General features: G+C 68.0%; 2 protein-coding genes across 2 annotated transcripts; both read left to right on the forward strand.

Annotated features, from left to right (window-relative positions):
• Nucleotides 1-29: 29 nt before the first annotated feature.
• Nucleotides 30-9,158, forward strand: MPV17 (mitochondrial inner membrane protein MPV17). The gene is made up of 7 exons (XM_063153401.1): nt 30-102; nt 5,009-5,124; nt 5,428-5,520; nt 5,725-5,820; nt 7,429-7,461; nt 8,739-8,791; nt 8,876-9,158. Exons 1-7 carry the CDS (start codon nt 30-32, stop codon nt 8,943-8,945), a joined length of 534 nt encoding a protein of 177 aa, XP_063009471.1. The 3' UTR covers nt 8,946-9,158.
• Nucleotides 2,947-4,323, forward strand: LOC134416874 (uncharacterized). The gene is made up of 2 exons (XM_063153552.1): nt 2,947-3,032; nt 3,161-4,323. The coding sequence occupies exons 1-2, from the start codon at nt 2,971-2,973 to the stop codon at nt 4,092-4,094; spliced, it is 996 nt and encodes a 331-aa protein (XP_063009622.1). The 5' UTR covers nt 2,947-2,970; the 3' UTR covers nt 4,095-4,323.
• Nucleotides 9,159-16,722: the final 7,564 nt, after the last annotated feature.

Consider the following 16,722-nt stretch of genomic DNA (forward strand, 5'->3'; position numbering starts at 1 on the left):
CGCGTCACCGCGCCGCGACGCGCGGGGCCATGGCGGCGCTCTGGAGGGGCTGCGCGCGGCTGCTGGCGCGGCGGCCCGGGGCGGCGCAGGCGCTCACGGCCGGTAAGGGACGGGCCCGGCCCCCGCGCCCTCAGACCCCCGGCCCCGCACACGGACCCCCCGGAACACTGCCCGTGCCCCGCTCCCGGCACACAGCCCCTAGCCCGGAACACTGCCCGTGCCCCGCTCCGGGCACACAGCCCCTAGCCCGGAACACTGCCCGTGCCCCGCTCCGGGCACACAGCCCCTGCCCCGGAACACTGCCCGTGCCCCGCTCCGGGCACACAGCCCCTGCCCCGGAACACTGCCCGTAACCCCACTCCGGGCACACAGCCCCTAGCCCGGAACACTGCCCATACCCCGCTCCGGGCACACAGCCCCTGCCCCGGAACACTGCCCGTAACCCCACTCCGGGCACACTGACTGCTCCCTGTACTCCGCTCCGGGCACACAGCCCCTGCCCCGGAACACTGCCCGTGCCCCGCTCCGGGCACACAGCCCCTAGCCCGGAACACTGCCCATACCCCGCTCCGGGCACACAGCCCCTGCCCCGGAACACTGCCCGTAACCCCACTCCGGGCACACAGCCCCTAGCCCGGAACACTGCCCGTGCCCCGCTCCAGGCACACAGCCCTGCCCCGGAACACTGCCCGTAACCCCACTCCGGGCACACAGCCCCTGCCCCGGAACACTGCCCGTGCCCCGCTCCGGGCACACAGCCCCTGCCCCGGAACACTGCCCGTAACCCCACTCCGGGCACACTGACTGCTCCCTGTACTCCGCTCCGGGCACACAGCCCCTGCCCCGGAACACTGCCCCTGCCCCGGCGCACAGACTGCCCCGGAACATTGCCCGTACCCCTCCCCCGGCACACAGCTCCCCCGGAACGCTGCCGGTACCCCGCTCCCCGCACATAGCCTGCTCCGGCACACTGTCCGTATCCCGCTCCCGACACACAGCCCCTAGCCCGGAACACTGCCCATACCCCGCTCCGGGCACACAGCCCCTGCCCCGGAACACTGCCCGTAACCCCACTCCGGGCACACAGCCCCTGCCCCACACACAGCCCCTGCCCTGCCCCAGCACACAGCCCCTGCCCCGCCCACAGCCCCTGCCCTGGCACACAGCCCCTGCCCCGGCACACAGCCCCTGCCCTGCCCTGGCACACAGACTACCCTGTACATGCCCCTGCCCTGCCCTGCACATGCCCCTGCCCCACACACAGCCCCTGCCCTGCCCCGGCACACACCCCTTGCCCTGTGCAGGCACCGTCACAGTGCAGGAGGCAGGGCAGGAGGTCTGCAGTGCCTCAGGGATCTGACTTCGGGGGAGAAGGTGCTGCCGTGGCCTGGGCTGGGCAGGGACCCTGTGTGTCACACCAGGGAGGGGCCCTGACCCGCTCCCAGCTCAGGACAGCTCTGTCAGGGCTCTGTGCTGGAGCCAGAGCGCTCGTGGGGACTGCCGGGAGGCGCAGCCCTCACACCCAGACCCGGGGGGACGCTGTCCCAGGCCCCCCTCACCTGGAGGGATGGATGCTGAGCTGTAGCCCTGGGCAGTCACGAGTCACAGCAGGGGCTGTGCTGCGGGTGGGTGGGAGCTGGGGGGTCCCTGTGTGCTCCTTGCTGCCCCCCTGCTGTAGCCCCCCTGCCACCCCCGCCCTGACTGTCTCTGCTGAACTGGGGGTGCCCATCCTGAGCTGGGGGCTCTGGGGTGCCCATCCTGAGCTGGGGGCTCCCCTCCCTGTGCAGCCCCTGGCTCTCAGCCTCGATGGCAGCAGGGGGGTGGCACGGTGCCCCCCATGCCTGGGGCACTGCCAGGCCGCTTAGCTGTTCCCGCTGTTATTTTTATCGGCTGTCACGGAGACGATTGCTGGCAGCACGGCCCGCTGTGCTTGGCGAGCGGCCGGGGCAGAGCTGGGAGGGGCTGCCCGGGGCTGGCCCTGCCCTCGCCTCCCCTGCCGGCCTGGCCCCGAGCTGGCCCCGGCCTCGGCTGTGCTCTGCCCGCTGCTGCTTCCCTGGGAGCTGTGGCACAGCCCTGCCCGGGGCTCTGCCCACCTGCAGGGCTGGGCACGGCCTCTGTGTGTGCTGGGCTGCTGCTGGACGCGGCTGCACCAGCCTGGGGCTGGGCTCTCCCTGCTGGGCTCTCCCTGCTCCAGCCACGAGGGCAGGAACGCTCCTGCTCCCCTTGCTCCTGCTCTCCCCGGAGCTCCCACGGGTGATCCCCACCACGGCCAGGCTCAGCCCCTCACCTGCTGCCTGTGCAGTGTCCGTGCAGCTTCCCGTGCCCTGTGCCAGCTCCGTGCCAGCCTCCAGCCTTGTCCTGCTGCTCCCAGGGACCCCCGTGCTGCCAGCTGGGGCCGCGCCAGGGCTCTGCTGGCAGCTGGCCGTGCCCTCTGTGCCCGGGCACCCTTGCTGGCCACGCTGCGGTCCCAGGGCTGGGGGTCAGCAGGGCTCTGCCTCCTGCATGCTGGGCCTGGGCCAGGCTGCCATCAGGGCCTGCACACAGTGGGCAGCAGCAGCACGTGCCTGCAGCCGTGACCTGCTGTCCCCTGCCTGTGGAGAGCAGTGCCCGCCCTGCTGCTGCCAGGGCACCGCCGTGGCCAAGGAGATGGAGGTGTCCTACTTAGGTCTGGGCCCCGTTCAGGGTCCTCTGGCCACAAGAACATGGAGCTGGGGGTCGGCTTGGCACCCTGGGCATGGGGTTAGGCTGGGATGAAGGCTCCAGCCCCACTCAGAGCTGTGTTTGGGCAGTGCTGGTGGCGCCCTGGGCATGGGGTTAGGTTGGGATGAAGGCTCCAGCCCCACAGGAGCTGTGCTTGGGCAGTGCCAGTGGCACCCTGGGCATGGGGTTAGGCTGGGATGAAGGCTCCAGCCCCACAGGAGCTGTGCTTGGGCAGTGCCAGTGGCACCCTGGGCATGGGGTTAGGCTGGGATGGAGGCTCCAGCCCCACAGGAGCTGTGCTTGGGCAGTGCCAGTGGCACCCTGGGCATGGGGTTAGGCTGGGATGAAGGCTCCAGCCCCACAGGAGCTGTGCTTGGGCAGTGCTGGTGGCACCAGGTTAGGCTGGGATGGAGGCTCCAGCCCCACAGGAGCTGTGTTTGGGCAGTGCTGGTGGCACCAGGTTCGGCTGGGATGGAGGCTCCAGCCCCACAGGAGCTGTGCTTGGGCAGTGCCAGTGGCACCCTGGGCAGGCACTGCTGCCGAAGTCACTGCTGGGGGCTGCATCTGGCTGCATCCCCAGCACCAGGAAGGGATGCAGATGCACAGGCAGCTCTGTCCCTCCCCACAGCCTCATCACCTGTGGGCACTGTACCCGGAGCCCTCTGCACTGGATGAGCAACAGCAGTGCCTGCTGTGGTCTCCATGAGAGCTGTGCCCCTGCTCCCTGCTCCTGGGAGTGCAGCTCTGGGGAATGCAGCTCCATGGAGTGCAGCTCTGGGGAATGCAGCTCTGGGAGTGCAGCTCTGGGGAATGCAGCTTTGGGAATGCAGCTCACAGGAGTGCAGCTCTGGGAGTGCAGCTCCATGGAGTGCAGCTCTGGGGAATGCAGCTCTGGGAGTGCAGCTCTGGGGAATGCAGCTCTGGGAGTGCAGCTCTGGGGAATGCAGCTTTGGGAATGCAGCTCACAGGAATGCAGCTCTGGGAGTGCAGCTCCATGGAGTGCAGCTCTGGGAGTGCAGCTCCATGGAGTGCAGCTTTGGGAATGCAGCTTTGGGAATGCAGCTCTGGGAGTGCAGCTCCATGGAGTGCAGCTCTGGGGAGTGCAGCTCTGGGGAGTGCAGCTCCATGGAGTGCAGCTTTGGGAATGCAGCTCCCAGGAATGCTGCCGTGCCAGCCCCGGAGCTCTGGCTGTCCTGGCCTGGAGTCCCATGCCTGCCCCCATCCCCTGCCCGGTGCCGTTGTGGCCCGCGAGCTGGAGGGGCTGCTCTGCCGTCCTGGGGTGTGTGGGGGACAGACCCCCAGATCCTGGGGCTGGTCGGGGCTGGGACATGGAGCCTGTGAAGCGGCAGTGGTGCTCTGTGGGGCGGCAGAACCCGGGCTGGCGCTGCCGGTGAGCTTCAGGCACCACCTGGCACGGCGTGGGGACAGGGAGCTGGGCCCTTATCCATGAGGAGCTGCTGACAAAGTCCCCAGGACAGGGCTGGTACCACAACCCTGGGGCTGTCAGGCAGGGGCTGCGCCCCTCAGACCGAGGGTTTGCTGGGCCCAGGGCTCCCGAGGACGGAGCAGAGGAGCAGTGGGGCTGGAGACCTGCCAGGGAACCGTCCCGGGGGAGCGGGCAGAGGGAGCAGGAGCCGCCGGGGCCGGGGAGCAGCTGCAGGGGCAGCGCCGGGCCAGCTGAGTTGCGTCGAAGGGGTCAGGGGTGTGGGATGGAGCGGGAGCTGCCAGAGCCCCAGCCGGGCAGCGCCACACCGGGACACTGAGCAGGAACGGGGCCAGGAGCTGTGCCAGCTGCCGGCTGTGGTGAGGGGCTGGGGCAGCGGGGAGCACACACTGTGCCCAGCCCGGCTGGTGGGGCGGGGGACACGGGCAGGGAGGGCATCGCAGTGGGCAGAGCCTGCCAGGGTCTGCAGGGAGGGGATCGCAGTGGGCAGAGCCTGCCCGGTGCCCAGGGAGAGGCTGCCGTGGAGATCATGGGCAGCAGCTGGGCAGGCTCTGCTCTGAGAGCACCGTGGAGCCTGGCTGATGGGTCAGCCCCACGTCCAGGTGCAGCTGGACACCGTTTAGAGCAGAGATGCTGCAGTGAGAGCCCTGAGGCACTTGGCAGGGTGGGACTCCTGTGCCATGGGTTTGGTGCCATGGGGTTTGGTGCCATGGGGTTTGGTGCCACGGGTTTGGTGCCATGGGGTTTGGTGCAGGCTGTGGCAGCTGCAGCTGGGACAGCCCCACCAGGGCTGAGCAGGCTCAGGCACCCTGGGCAGGGGGCACACGGGGCCTGGCCTGCCTGAGTGGGGCGTGCTGGTTGCAGGGGCCCTGATGGGAGCTGGGGATGTGATTGCACAGCAGCTGGTGGAGCAGCGGGGGCTGCATGGGCACCAATGCCCCCGCACCCTGAAAATGATGGGCATTGGCTTCTGCTTTGTGGTGAGTGGGGATGGATGGGGCGGGATCATGGCATGGGATCCTGGCATGGGATAGTGGGATGGGAGGGCTCCTTCAGCAGGGTGGGAGCCTGCTGAAGGTGCCTGGGGTGGTGGGCTGTGAGTTGGGCCATCCTGGTGCCACCTCCAGCAGCCATGGGCAGGGCCAGTTCCATGGAGCAGGAGCAGCATAAGATGAGCTCGTATTTGTGGTCCAGAGCTGGAGCAGGGCCGTGTAACCAGCCCTGGAGGCCCCAGCCCTGACCCCTGAGGACAGAGGCTGCTCCTCACCCCCTGGCTCCTGCAGGGCCCTGTTGTGGGCAGCTGGTACAGGATCCTGGACTGGCTCATCCCAGGGAACACAAAAGCTGTGGCTGTGAAGAAGGTGATCCTGGACCAGGTTGGTGTGACATGGCGAGGGTGCTGTGTGGGGCTGGGCAGTGGGCACAGGGCAGACCTGTGCCAGGTGTCCAGCCTGCTCTGGGAGCCCAGTGCCTGAGCTGGGCCCAGCCCAGTGCCATGGAGGGCCAGAGGCTGCCCGTGGCCAGCCTGGCTCCGAGCACCACGAGCTCCTCATCCCTCGGCCCGGGCTCCTCTCTGGCAGGGGGGCTTCGCTCCGTGCTTCCTTGGCTGCTTCCTGGCTGTCACAGGGGCCACCAACGGGCTCTCGCTGCACGAGAACTGGGCCAAGATCCAGCAGGTGAGTGCTGCTGCCGCCCTGGGCGCTGTGGGGCCCTGGCAGCTCCCCCTGGGCTGGCCCTGCTGGCTGCTCCCGTTTGTGTCCGTGCCCAGGCGTGGGGCCCACGGCCCTGGGGTGTTGGGTGCCCAGTGCTGCCAGTCCAAGTGCTGCTGCCAGGGCCAGTTCCTCTGGCACGGGTTCCCGTGGGCGAGTGCTGGGTCCCACCTGGGCCAGACACGGGTGCCACGGGCGTGCTGTCCAGCCCTGCTCTGGCTGGGGCACCGGAGCAATTACCGAGATGACTCCCATTAACGGTAATTGCTGGAAACCGGTGTGGACGCTGAGTCAGCGTGTGCAGGGTGAGTCACTGGGCAGCGGGTGCCCACCTGCCACAGGATGAGGCACCGTGGGGTGGGCGTGTGGCTGCCAGGACAGCAACAGCCACGCCAGCCTCTCTCACGGGGGCTGCCTGTGAACGGCCCGGCCTGGCTGGAGCTCTGCCCCAGTGCCACCACCCTGGGTCCATTCCTCTGCATGGGCACCCAGTCACCAGCCTGCCACACCGGGACTGCCAGCCTGGCTGGAGCTCTGCCTGGGTTCATTCCTCTGCATGGGCACCCAGTCACCAGCCTGCCACACCTGGACTGCCAGCACGTGCCCCTCGTCCTGCCCCAGAGCACAGGAGGCAGATCCCGGGGCAGGATCACATCAGCTCTGCTTTCCTCAGGCTCTGTGCAAGCCACAGCCGGGGCGTGGGGTGCTCTGTGCTCCCTGAGGGCACACGTGGACAGATCGTGGGCACGGGCAGCGCTCTGAGCACTCCATCCATCTTCCTCTGCTCATCCTGACCAGTCCATGCCGTGGATCTTGCCTTGCATGAGCACTCCATGAGCACTCCATCCATCTTCTGCTCATCCTGACCAGCTCATGCCGTGGATCTTGACATGCACGAGCACTCCATGAGCACTCTGTCCCTCTTGCCCTGCTCATCCTGACCAGCTCATGCCACGGATCTTGCCTTGCCTTCCCCGGGGCATCCTGCTGTGGCTGGTGGTTGGTGCAGGCCGTGGCCCCGGGATCCCTGGCCTGGATGGGGGTGCTGGCCGGGCTGGAGCAGCGCTGGCAGCACCCTCAGCCCTGGCTGGGGGCGCATCCGCCTGTCCCCACGCAGAGGAAGCGTCAGCAGAGCATCCATCACCCCGGGCTGGGCTGCTGCCAGCGCCACCAGGAGCCTGCCCTGCCGGCTGAGTCACGGCCAGGCTGCCCGGGGACTCATCCTGCTGTCCTGGGACAGGGCTGGGACACGGCCAGGCTGCCCAGGGTCGTGGCTGTGGCACCGGGACACCGCAGCACCCTGGGCTCCCAGGCAGTGCCCAGCTCAGTGCCCTGCTCTGTCTCTGCTGCCAGGAGGGGCCTGGGGAGTGCTGAGCTGGGCAGGGCTCACAGCCCACCCCGGGGGACAAGCCGTGTGCCCTGGCACAAAGGGCTCTCGGGGGGGATGGCTCTGGTCACCCTCATGGCTGTGGAGGGCATGGCCAGGGCTGCAGGGGCTCCGTGCCCAGCAGTGGAGCTGGGCACCAGTGGCGGGGATGGGACCCTCTGAGTGCTCACACCTCCTTTTTCTTCCAGGACTACATGGATGCCCTGGTGACCAATTACTGTGTGAGTGCTGGCTGGCACGTCCCTGCCCCTGTCCCTGCCCCTGTCCCTGTCCCTGCCCCTGTCCCTGTCCCTGTCCCTGCCCTGCCCCTGCCCCTGTCCCTGTCCCATCCCTGCCCCTGTCCCTGTCCCTGTCCCATCCCTGTCCCATCCCTGTCCCTGTCCCTGCCCCTGTCCCTGTCCCTGCCCCTGCCCCTGTCCCTGTCCCTGTCCCATCCCTGCCCCTGTCCCTGTCCCTGTCCCATCCCTGTCCCATCCCTGTCCCTGTCCCTGTCCCTGTCCCATCCCTGCCCCTGTCCCTGTCCCTGTCCCATCCCTGTCCCGGTCCCTGTCCCTGTGCCTGTCCCTGTCCCTGCCCCTGCCCCTGCCCCTGTCCCTGTCCCTGTCCCTGTCCCTGTCCCTGTCCCTGCCCTGCCCCTGCCCCTGTCCCTGTCCCATCCCTGCCCCTGTCCCTGTGCCTGTCCCTGTCCCTGTCCCTGCCCCTGCCCCTGTCCCTGTCCCTGTCCCATCCCTGCCCCTGTCCCTGTCCCTGTCCCATCCCTGTCCCATCCCTGTCCCTGTCCCTGTCCCTGTCCCATCCCTGCCCCTGTCCCTGTCCCTGTCCCATCCCTGTCCCGGTCCCTGTCCCTGTGCCTGTCCCTGTCCCTGCCCCTGCCCCTGCCCCTGTCCCTGTCCCTGTCCCTGTCCCGGTCCCTGTCCCTGCCCCTGTCCCTGCCCCTGTCCCTGTCCCATCCCTGTCCTGTCCCTGCCCCTGTCCCTGCCCCTGTCCCTGTCCCATCCCTGCCCCTGTCCCTGCCCCTGTCCCTGTCCCATCTCTGTCCCTGTCCCTGTCCCTGTCCCTGTCCTGGTCCCTGCTCCTGTCCCTGTCCCTGCTCCTGCCCCTGTCCCTGCCCCTGTCCCATCCCTGTCCCATCCCTGTCCCGGTCCCTGTCCCTGCCCCTGTCCCTGTCCCTGTCCCTGCCCCTGTCCCTGTCCCTGTCCCTGTCCCATCCCTGTCCCTGTCCCATCCCTGTCCCATCCCTGTCCCTGTCCCATCCCTGTCCCTGTCCCTGTCCCTGCCCTGCCCCTGTCCCTGTCCCTGTCCCATCCCTGTCCCTGTCCCTGCCCCTGCCCCTGTCCCTGCCCCTGCCCCTGTCCCTGCCCCTGTCCCATCCCTGTCCCTGTCCCTGTCCCGTGGCGCTGCCGTGGGCTCTGTGGGGCTCCCTGAGTGCCAGGCAGGGCTGGGTGTGGGACAGGGACCCTGGCAGGGCTCCTCACCTCTCCTCCCCTTCTCTGCCCAGATCTGGCCACCCGTGCAAATTGCCAACTTCTACTTTGTGCCTCTGCAGCACAGGTAGGGTTGTGGCCCTGGTGCCCAGTCCCTGCCCCCTGAGCTGGCAGCTGCAGACCCTGTCCCCTGTGTCCCCTCTGTGCCCAGGCTGGCTGTTGTCCAGTGTGTTGCCATCGTCTGGAACTGCTACCTGTCCTGGAAGGCGAATCGGATGTGAGGCAGGAGCCGAGTGCCCTGGCAGTGCCCAGCTGAGCCCTGCATGATCCCACAGGAGCCCTGAGCCCTGGCAGTGCCCAGCTGAGCCCTGGCAGTGCCCAGCTGAGCCCTGCCTGATCCACTGCAACCCTGAGCCCTGGCAGTGCCCAGCTGGGCCCTGCGTGATCCCACAGGAGCCTTGAGCCCTGGCAGTGCCCAGCTGGGCCCTGCGTGATCCCACAGGAACCCTGAGCCCTGGCAGTGCCCAGCCTGAGCCCTGGCAGTGCCCAGCTGAGCCCTGGCAGTGCCCAGCCTGTGCCCTGCCTGATCCACTGCAACCCTGAGCCCTGGCAGTGCCCAGCTGCGCCCTGGCAGTGCCCAGCTGAGCCCTGGCAGTGGGCACACATGGCATGGGCAGGCTGGGGCATGCAGGGTCCTGCAGTAGCCCCCTGCTCCTCTCTCAGGGGAGCACCATCCCCGGTGGGCACAGCTGCCCTGGGCAGGGGATGGTGCCAGGACAGGCCCGTCTCTGCTCGCCGTGCTGTGCAGCAGCTCCGCCCTGCTGTGCCCAGCCCTTTGCCAGCCCTGCCCACAGCGTGCTCCTGCCCCGAGTGGCGCTCAGACCTTCCCCGCGGCTCATCCCAGGCAAGAGAGCAGTGCAGGCGGGGCAGGGCTGGCCCTGGCTGTGCCAGGGGCACGGAGCTGGGCACTGCAGGCTGGGCACGCTCCCCCTGAACACGGCGTTTGCTGTGCCTCTGCTGTGGGCAGGCAAAGCATCAATAAACAGAACCTTCCCTTCTGATGGCCACGGCCCTTGTGGCCCGGCGCGTCCCCAGGCGCTGAAGGTGCAGTTCTAGAGCAGCTGTTCTGTTCTGTGGTGGTTCAACAGCTCCTCTCTGCCCCATCTCGAGGCTCCCAGCATGGGCAGGGGGCTGCAGGCTGCTGGGGTGGGCTGCCCCAGGGCTGGAGAGGGGAGGGGGCGCTGGCACAGGGGGCATGGTGCTTTAGGGGCCATCAGGTCCTGCTGGAGCTGTTCCACGGGCTCTGCTTGTGCCTCCACGGCTGCAGACCAGTGAAATGAGGTCCATGGAGCCAAATGATGCTGGGTGCACAGTTCCCCCAGGGCCAGGGCTTGCCTGATGCAGGGCTGTGCATCCAGGGAGGGTTCAGGAAGGGTTTGGGGTAGGGCTGGAGCTGGGTCTGGGCCAGGGCCACAACCCACCTGTGCCATGAATGAGATACCCAGCCTGTAGTGCCCGAGAGAAGCTCCACGGAGCTGCTGCCACTGCCTGCTGCCCTTGGGCATGTGTAGCCACACCCTGGGGAGGTGTGTCCATGCCCTGGGATGTGTGTCCATGTCTGGGATGTGTGTCCATGTTTGGGATGTGTGTCCATGTTTGGGATGTGTGTCCATGTTTGGGGATGTGTGTCCATGTTTGGGGATGTGTGTCCATGTTTGGGATGTGTGTACATGTTTGGGGATGTGTGTCCATGTTTGGGATGTGTGTCCATGCCCTGGGATGTGTGTCCATGCCATGGGATGTGTGTCCATGTCTGGGGATGTGTGTCCATGTTTGGGATGTGTGTCCATGTTTGGGATGTGTGTCCATGTTTGGGGATGTGTGTCCATGTTTGGGATGTGTGTCCATGCCCTGGGATGTGTGTCCATGTTTGGGATGTGTGTCCATGTTTAGGGATGTGTGTCCATGTCTGGGATGTGTGTCCATGTTTGGGAATGTGTGTCCATGCCCTGGGATGTGTGTCCATGTTTAGGGATGTGTGTCCATGTTTAGGGATGTGTGTCCATGTCTGGGATGTGTGTCCATGTTTAGGGATGTGTGTCCATGTTTAGGGATGTGTGTCCATGTTTGGGATGTGTGTCCATGTTTGGGATGTGTGTCCATGCCCTGGGATGTGTGTCCATGCCCTGGGATGTGTGTCCATGTTTGGGATGTGTGTCCATGTTTAGGGATGTGTGTCCATGTTTGGGATGTGTGTCCATGTTTAGGGATGTGTGTCCATGTTTGGGATGTGTGTCCATGTTTGGGATGTGTGTCCATGCCCTGGGATGTGTGTCCATGTTTGGGGATGTGTGTCCATGTCTGGGATGTGTGTCCATGTCTGGGATGTGTGTCCATGTCTGGGATGTGTGTCCATGTTTGGGGATGTGTGTCCATGTCTGGGATGTGTGTCCATGTCTGGGATGTGTGTCCATGTCTGGGGATGTGTGTCCATGTTTGGGGATGTGTGTCCATGTTTGGGATGTGTGTCCATGCCCTGGGATGTGTGTCCATGTTTGGGGATGTGTGTCCATGCCCTGGGATGTGTGTCCATGCCCTGGGATGTGTGTCCATGTTTGGGATGTGTGTCCATGTTTGGGGATGTGTGTCCATGTTTGGGGATGTGTGTCCATGCCCTGGGATGTGTGTCCATGTTTAGGGATGTGTGTCCATGTTTGGGATGTGTGTCCATGTTTGGGGATGTGTGTCCATGTCTGGGATGTGTGTCCATGTTTAGGGATGTGTGTCCATGTCTGGGATGTGTGTCCATGTTTGGGGATGTGTGTCCATGTTTGGGGATGTGTGTCCATGTTTAGGGATGTGTGTCCATGTTTGGGGATGTGTGTCCATGTTTGGGATGTGTGTCCATGCCCTGGGATGTGTGTCCATGTTTGGGGATGTGTGTCCATGCCCTGGGATGTGTGTCCATGTTTGGGATGTGTGTCCATGTCTGGGATGTGTGTCCATGTTTGGGATGTGTGTCCATGCCCTGGGATGTGTGTCCATGCCCTGGGATGTGTGTCCATGTTTGGGATGTGTGTCCATGTTTGGGGATGTGTGTCCATGTTTAGGGATGTGTGTCCATGCCCTGGGATGTGTGTCCATGTTTGGGATGTGTGTCCATGTTTGACATGTGTCCATGCTCACCCTACAGTGGCAGCAAGCGCACACAATGTCCCACACACACACAGTGTCCAGCTCCCACAGTGTCCCTGCCCATCACATCCAGCCCTCCAAGTGGATCTTGTGGCCCCACGATGGATCTGGTGGCACCACGGTGGGTCTGGTGGCACCACGGTGGGTCTGGTGGCAGCACAATGGATCTGGTGGCACCAAGGTGGATCTGGTGGCACCACGGTGGTTCCTCTCAGCTCTCTGCAGCCCTGGCCCCCTCACCTGCACTGCTGCAGCCCCACACAGCTGGACAGAGCAATCCCCATGCTGCAGTACACCCTGGACTCTGCCAGTGTGGCCTTCAGGAGGGTATTCACCATCTGCCCTCCTCCCTCCTCATCCTCCCCGCAGCCTGGTTCTGTGCTGAGCCAGCTCTGGGGCTGCTCCAGCCGGGTGGGTACAGCCTGGCACACAGAGGGGGCAAACGCTGCCCAGGCCTGGGGGGTGAGGCAGAGACAGGAGGGGCTGCAGCTGCAGCCCTTTGCCCCCCAGCAGTGCTCGGTGCAGCAGCACAGGGCTGGGGCTGTGTCACACGGGGATGGGCACCAGTGCCTCAGGGCCCGGTTCAGTGTGGGGCTCAGGCTCTCTGTGGGGCTGTGTCACACGGGGATGGGCACCAGTGCCTCAGGGCCCGGTTCTGTGTGGGGCTCAGGCTCTCTGTGGGGCTGTGTCACACGGGGATGGGACATGCACGGATGGCACCATTACCTCGGAGCCCCCGTTCTGTGCGAGGCTCAGGCTCTGTGTGTCACACAGGGATGGGCACCAGTGCCTGGTTCAGTGTGGGGCTCGGGCTCTGTGTGTCACACAGTGATGGGACATGCACCGATGGCACCATTACCTCGGAGCCCCCGTTCTGTGTGGGGCTCAGGCTCTCTGCAGCCAGCGGGGTGGGTGCCGGGGGTGGCAGGGATTTGCAGCTCTGAGCACTGAGCCTCTTGCAGCTCCCTCTGACCGTGCAGGGGGCTCTCTGTCAGCAGAGCGAGCGCTGCGAGCACGGCAGGAGCCGCGTGGAACGGGCCGCTCGTCCCCAGGGGCAGCGGGCACAGCAGGGGCTGCAGCCGGGGCTCGGGGTGAGCCCGGCCCTGCCGAGGGCTCTGCCCCGCCGCCGCGGGAGCGGGGCCGGTGCCAGCCCTCGGTGCCAGCCTTCGTGCCGGATCGCGTCACGGGGCACGGCACCGTGTGCTGCTCGCTGCGGGCAGGGCCGTGCCCGCCACCCCCGTGCCCCGGGCTGGGACACACCGTGCCAGGGCCGGGTGAGCCCCGGGTGAGCTCTGCCCCGCTGGTCCGGGCTGTGCCCCGCTGGTCCGGGCTGTGCCCCACTGATCCGGGCTCTGCCCCGCTGATCCCGGCTCTGCCCCGCTGGTCCGGGCTGTGCCCCGCTGATCCCGGCTCTGCCCCGCTGATCCCGGCTCTGCCCCACTGATCCGGGCTCTGCCCCACTGATCCCGGCTCTGCCCCGCTGATCCCGGCTCTGCCCCACTGGTCCGGCTCTGCCCCACTGATCCCGGCTCTGCCCCACTGATCCGGGCTGTGCCCCACTGATCCGGGCTGTGCCCCGCTGATCCCGGCTCTGCCCCGCTGGTCCGGGCTCTGCCCCACTGATCCGGGCTGTGCCCCACTGATCCGGGCTCTGCTCCACTGATCCGGGCTGTGCCCCACTGATCCCGGCTCTGCCCCGCTGATCCCGGCTGTGCCCCACTGATCCGGGCTCTGCCCCACTGATCCGGGCTCTGCCCCGCTGATCCGGGCTCTGCCCCACTGATCCCGGCTGTGCCCCGCTGGTCCGGCTCTGCCCCACTGATCCCGGCTCTGCCCCACTGATCCCGGCTCTGCCCCGCTGGTCCGGCTCTGCCCCACTGATCCCGGCTCTGCCCCACTGATCCGGGCTCTGCCCCGCTGATCCCGGCTCTGCCCCACTGATCCCGGCTGTGCCCCGCTGGTCCGGGCTCTGCCCCACTGATCCCGGCTGTGCCCCGCTGGTCCGGGCTGTGCCCCACTGATCCGAGCTCTGCCCCACTGATCCGGGCTCTGCCCCGCTGATCCCGGCTCTGCCCCACTGATCCGGGCTCTGCCCCGCTGATCCGGGCTCTGCCCCGCTGATCCCGGCTCTGCCCCACTGATCCCGGCTCTGCCCCACTGATCCGGGCTGTGCCCCGCTGATCCCGGCTCTGCCCCACTGATCCGGGCTGTGCCCCGCTGGTCCGGCTCTGCCCCACTGATCCCGGCTCTGCCCCACTGATCCGAGCTCTGCCCCACTGATCCCGGCTCTGCCCCGCTGGTCCGGCTCTGCCCCACTGATCCGGGCTCTGCCCCACTGATCCCGGCTCTGCCCCGCTGATCCGGGCTGTGCCCCGCTGATCCGGGCTGTGCCCCGCTGATCCGGGCTGTGCCCCACTGATCCCGGCTCTGCCCCACTGATCCCGGCTGTGCCCCGCTGGTCCGGGCTGTGCCCCGCTGATCCGGGCTCTGCCCCGCTGATCCGGGCTGTGCCCCGCTGATCCGGGCTCTACCCCACTGATCCGGCTCCTGCAGCACCGGCGCTCGGTGTCAGCTCGGCTGCGCTCGGCTGGCAGCGTGCGGGGCACTCGGGGGGCTCCAGGCACCATGAGGGGCACTCGGGAGAATGCCAGCTGTGCGGCGCACTCGGGGGGCTGCTGGCACCATGCGGGGCACTCGGGGGCTGCGGGCAGGGGTGTGGATCACTCGGGGGGAGTGCCAGCAGTGCGGCGCACTCGGGGGGCTGCCAACAGGAGCGAGGAGCCCCAGCAGCCACCTCACCGTTTGGCAGCGGTGCCGGTGCCCCGACGGAACACCCTGCATCGAGCGCGGCGCTGCCAGCTCCGGTGCCTCCATGCTATGACTCACAGGACTTGGCCGGTGCCGCCGCTGCGCTCGGGGCGTCTGCGGCCCCGGCCCGCGCTCTGACCTCGGCACCGCCCGCCCTGCCCGGACACCGAGCCACGGCCGGGATGGGGGTCCCGCCGTGACCGCCCCGTCCTGGAGCCGCCGGTGCTCGGGGCGTCACCCCCGTCTCCGCCCCGGGATCCCCCCGCCGTCCCGGCCCCGGTGCCGCCCCTGCTCGGCGCGGCCGTTCCGCCCGGGAACGCGAGGATTCCACGCCGAGAAGCCGCGGCTCAGCCCGGTGCAGCTCACTGCGGGCTCACCGGGGGCTCACCGGGAGCTCACCGGCCCCGGTGCCCCAGCGGGTCCCGGCCGTTCAGCACCGCGGACAGCGGCGGAGAACGAGGCTGGAGATGCGGCAGAGCCGCGAGAGGGTTCGGGGGAACCGGGGAAACCGGGGCACCGGGGAAGCGAGGGTTAGCACGGCCCGAGGCACCTGCTCTCACCGGCCCCGGGCCCGCCGTGCCTCTTTGGTGGGCGGCAGAGCAGAACCGGAGGGGCGGCTCCCGACACCGAGGAGAGCGGGCTCTGCCGCTGCCGCTCCTCGTCCCGCAGCCCGTCCCGCCGCCGGGGGCCCGCTCCCCGCCGCTCCGGTGCCCCCCGGTCCCCCGCCCCCGCCGCCCGGTGCGTGCCCGGCGCTGACGTCAGCCCGGGCTCCCGGGCCCATATAACCCCGGGCCGCGCCGCCGGCTCAGCTCCCGCGGGACCCATCGCGCTCTCCGCGCCGCCGGCACCGGCACCGGCAGGAACAGGGCACAGCGCACCGGGTACGGGCCGGGGCTCGGGAACCGGGCAGGGGCGGCACCGGGGCCGGGGAGCGCGGAGGGGACGGGACGGGGCGGCCGGGAACGGAGGGGCCGCGGTCCCCGTCGGGCCTCCGCCGCCGCCCCGCTCTCTGCCGCGGCGCTGAGCCCCTGCCCCGCAGGTGCGGAGGGACCGAGGATGCGGCGGGCACTGCTCACCCTCCTGCTGCTGCTCGCCCGCCCGCCGCCCGCCGCCGCCCGCCCCGCCACCACCGACGGCTCCGTCCCGGCGGCCGCGACCGGCGATCCGGACCCGCCGCTGTGGCCGCCGCTGGCGCCGCCGCCCCCGGGGCCGTGGCGAGGGCGGCGGGACGAGCCGCCGCTCTCCATCGACCTCACGTTCCACCTCCTGCGGCACCTCCTGCTGCTCGCCCGCGCCCAGAGCCAGCGCGCCCGCGCCGACTCCAACCGCCGCATCCTCGACGCCGTGGGGCGCTGAGCCCCGCACACCCCGAACCCTCCGGGACACCCCCCGGGACATCCCGAAACGCCCCGGACCCGCCGGGGCTGCGCCGCCTCCAGCCGCCGCCTCGGCATCCGCGCTGAGAGCGCTCGGCACCGGCACCGGCACGGGCTGAGCCCGCCGCGAGCGGGAGCGGCACCGGGAGCGGCCCCGGGACCGGCCCGCAGCGGTTTTGTAATAAAACGTGGTGGAAACCGAGGCGTGAGCGAGTGCGGGGCAGCTGGGGCTGTGCAGGGCCAGGGACTGGGCAAACTGGGAATGGGCTCAGCGAGAATGGGGAACGGGGAAAGAGGCTCAGTGGGAATGGGGAAAGAGGCTCAGTGGGAGTGGGGAATGGGGCTCAGTGGGAATGGGGAATGGGGCTCAGTGGGAATGGGGAAAGAGGCTCAGTGGGAATGGGGAATGGGGCTCAGTGGGAGTGGGGAGAGAGGCTCAGTGGGAGTGGGGAGAGAGGCTCAGTGGGAATGGGGGAAAGAGGCTCAGTGGGAATGGGGAACGGGGAAAGAGGCTCAGTGGGAATGGGGAAAGAGGCTCAGTGGGAATGGGGAAAGAGCTCAGTGGGAATGGGGAACGGGGAAAGAGGCTCAGTGGGAATGGGGAATGGGGCTCAGTGGGAATGGGGAAAGAGCTCAGTGGGAATGGGGAATGGGGCTCAGTGGGAATGGGGAAAGAGGG

This window comes from Melospiza melodia, chromosome 3 (genome assembly GCF_035770615.1).
Source record: "Melospiza melodia melodia isolate bMelMel2 chromosome 3, bMelMel2.pri, whole genome shotgun sequence".
Lineage (NCBI taxonomy): Eukaryota > Metazoa > Chordata > Aves > Passeriformes > Passerellidae > Melospiza > Melospiza melodia.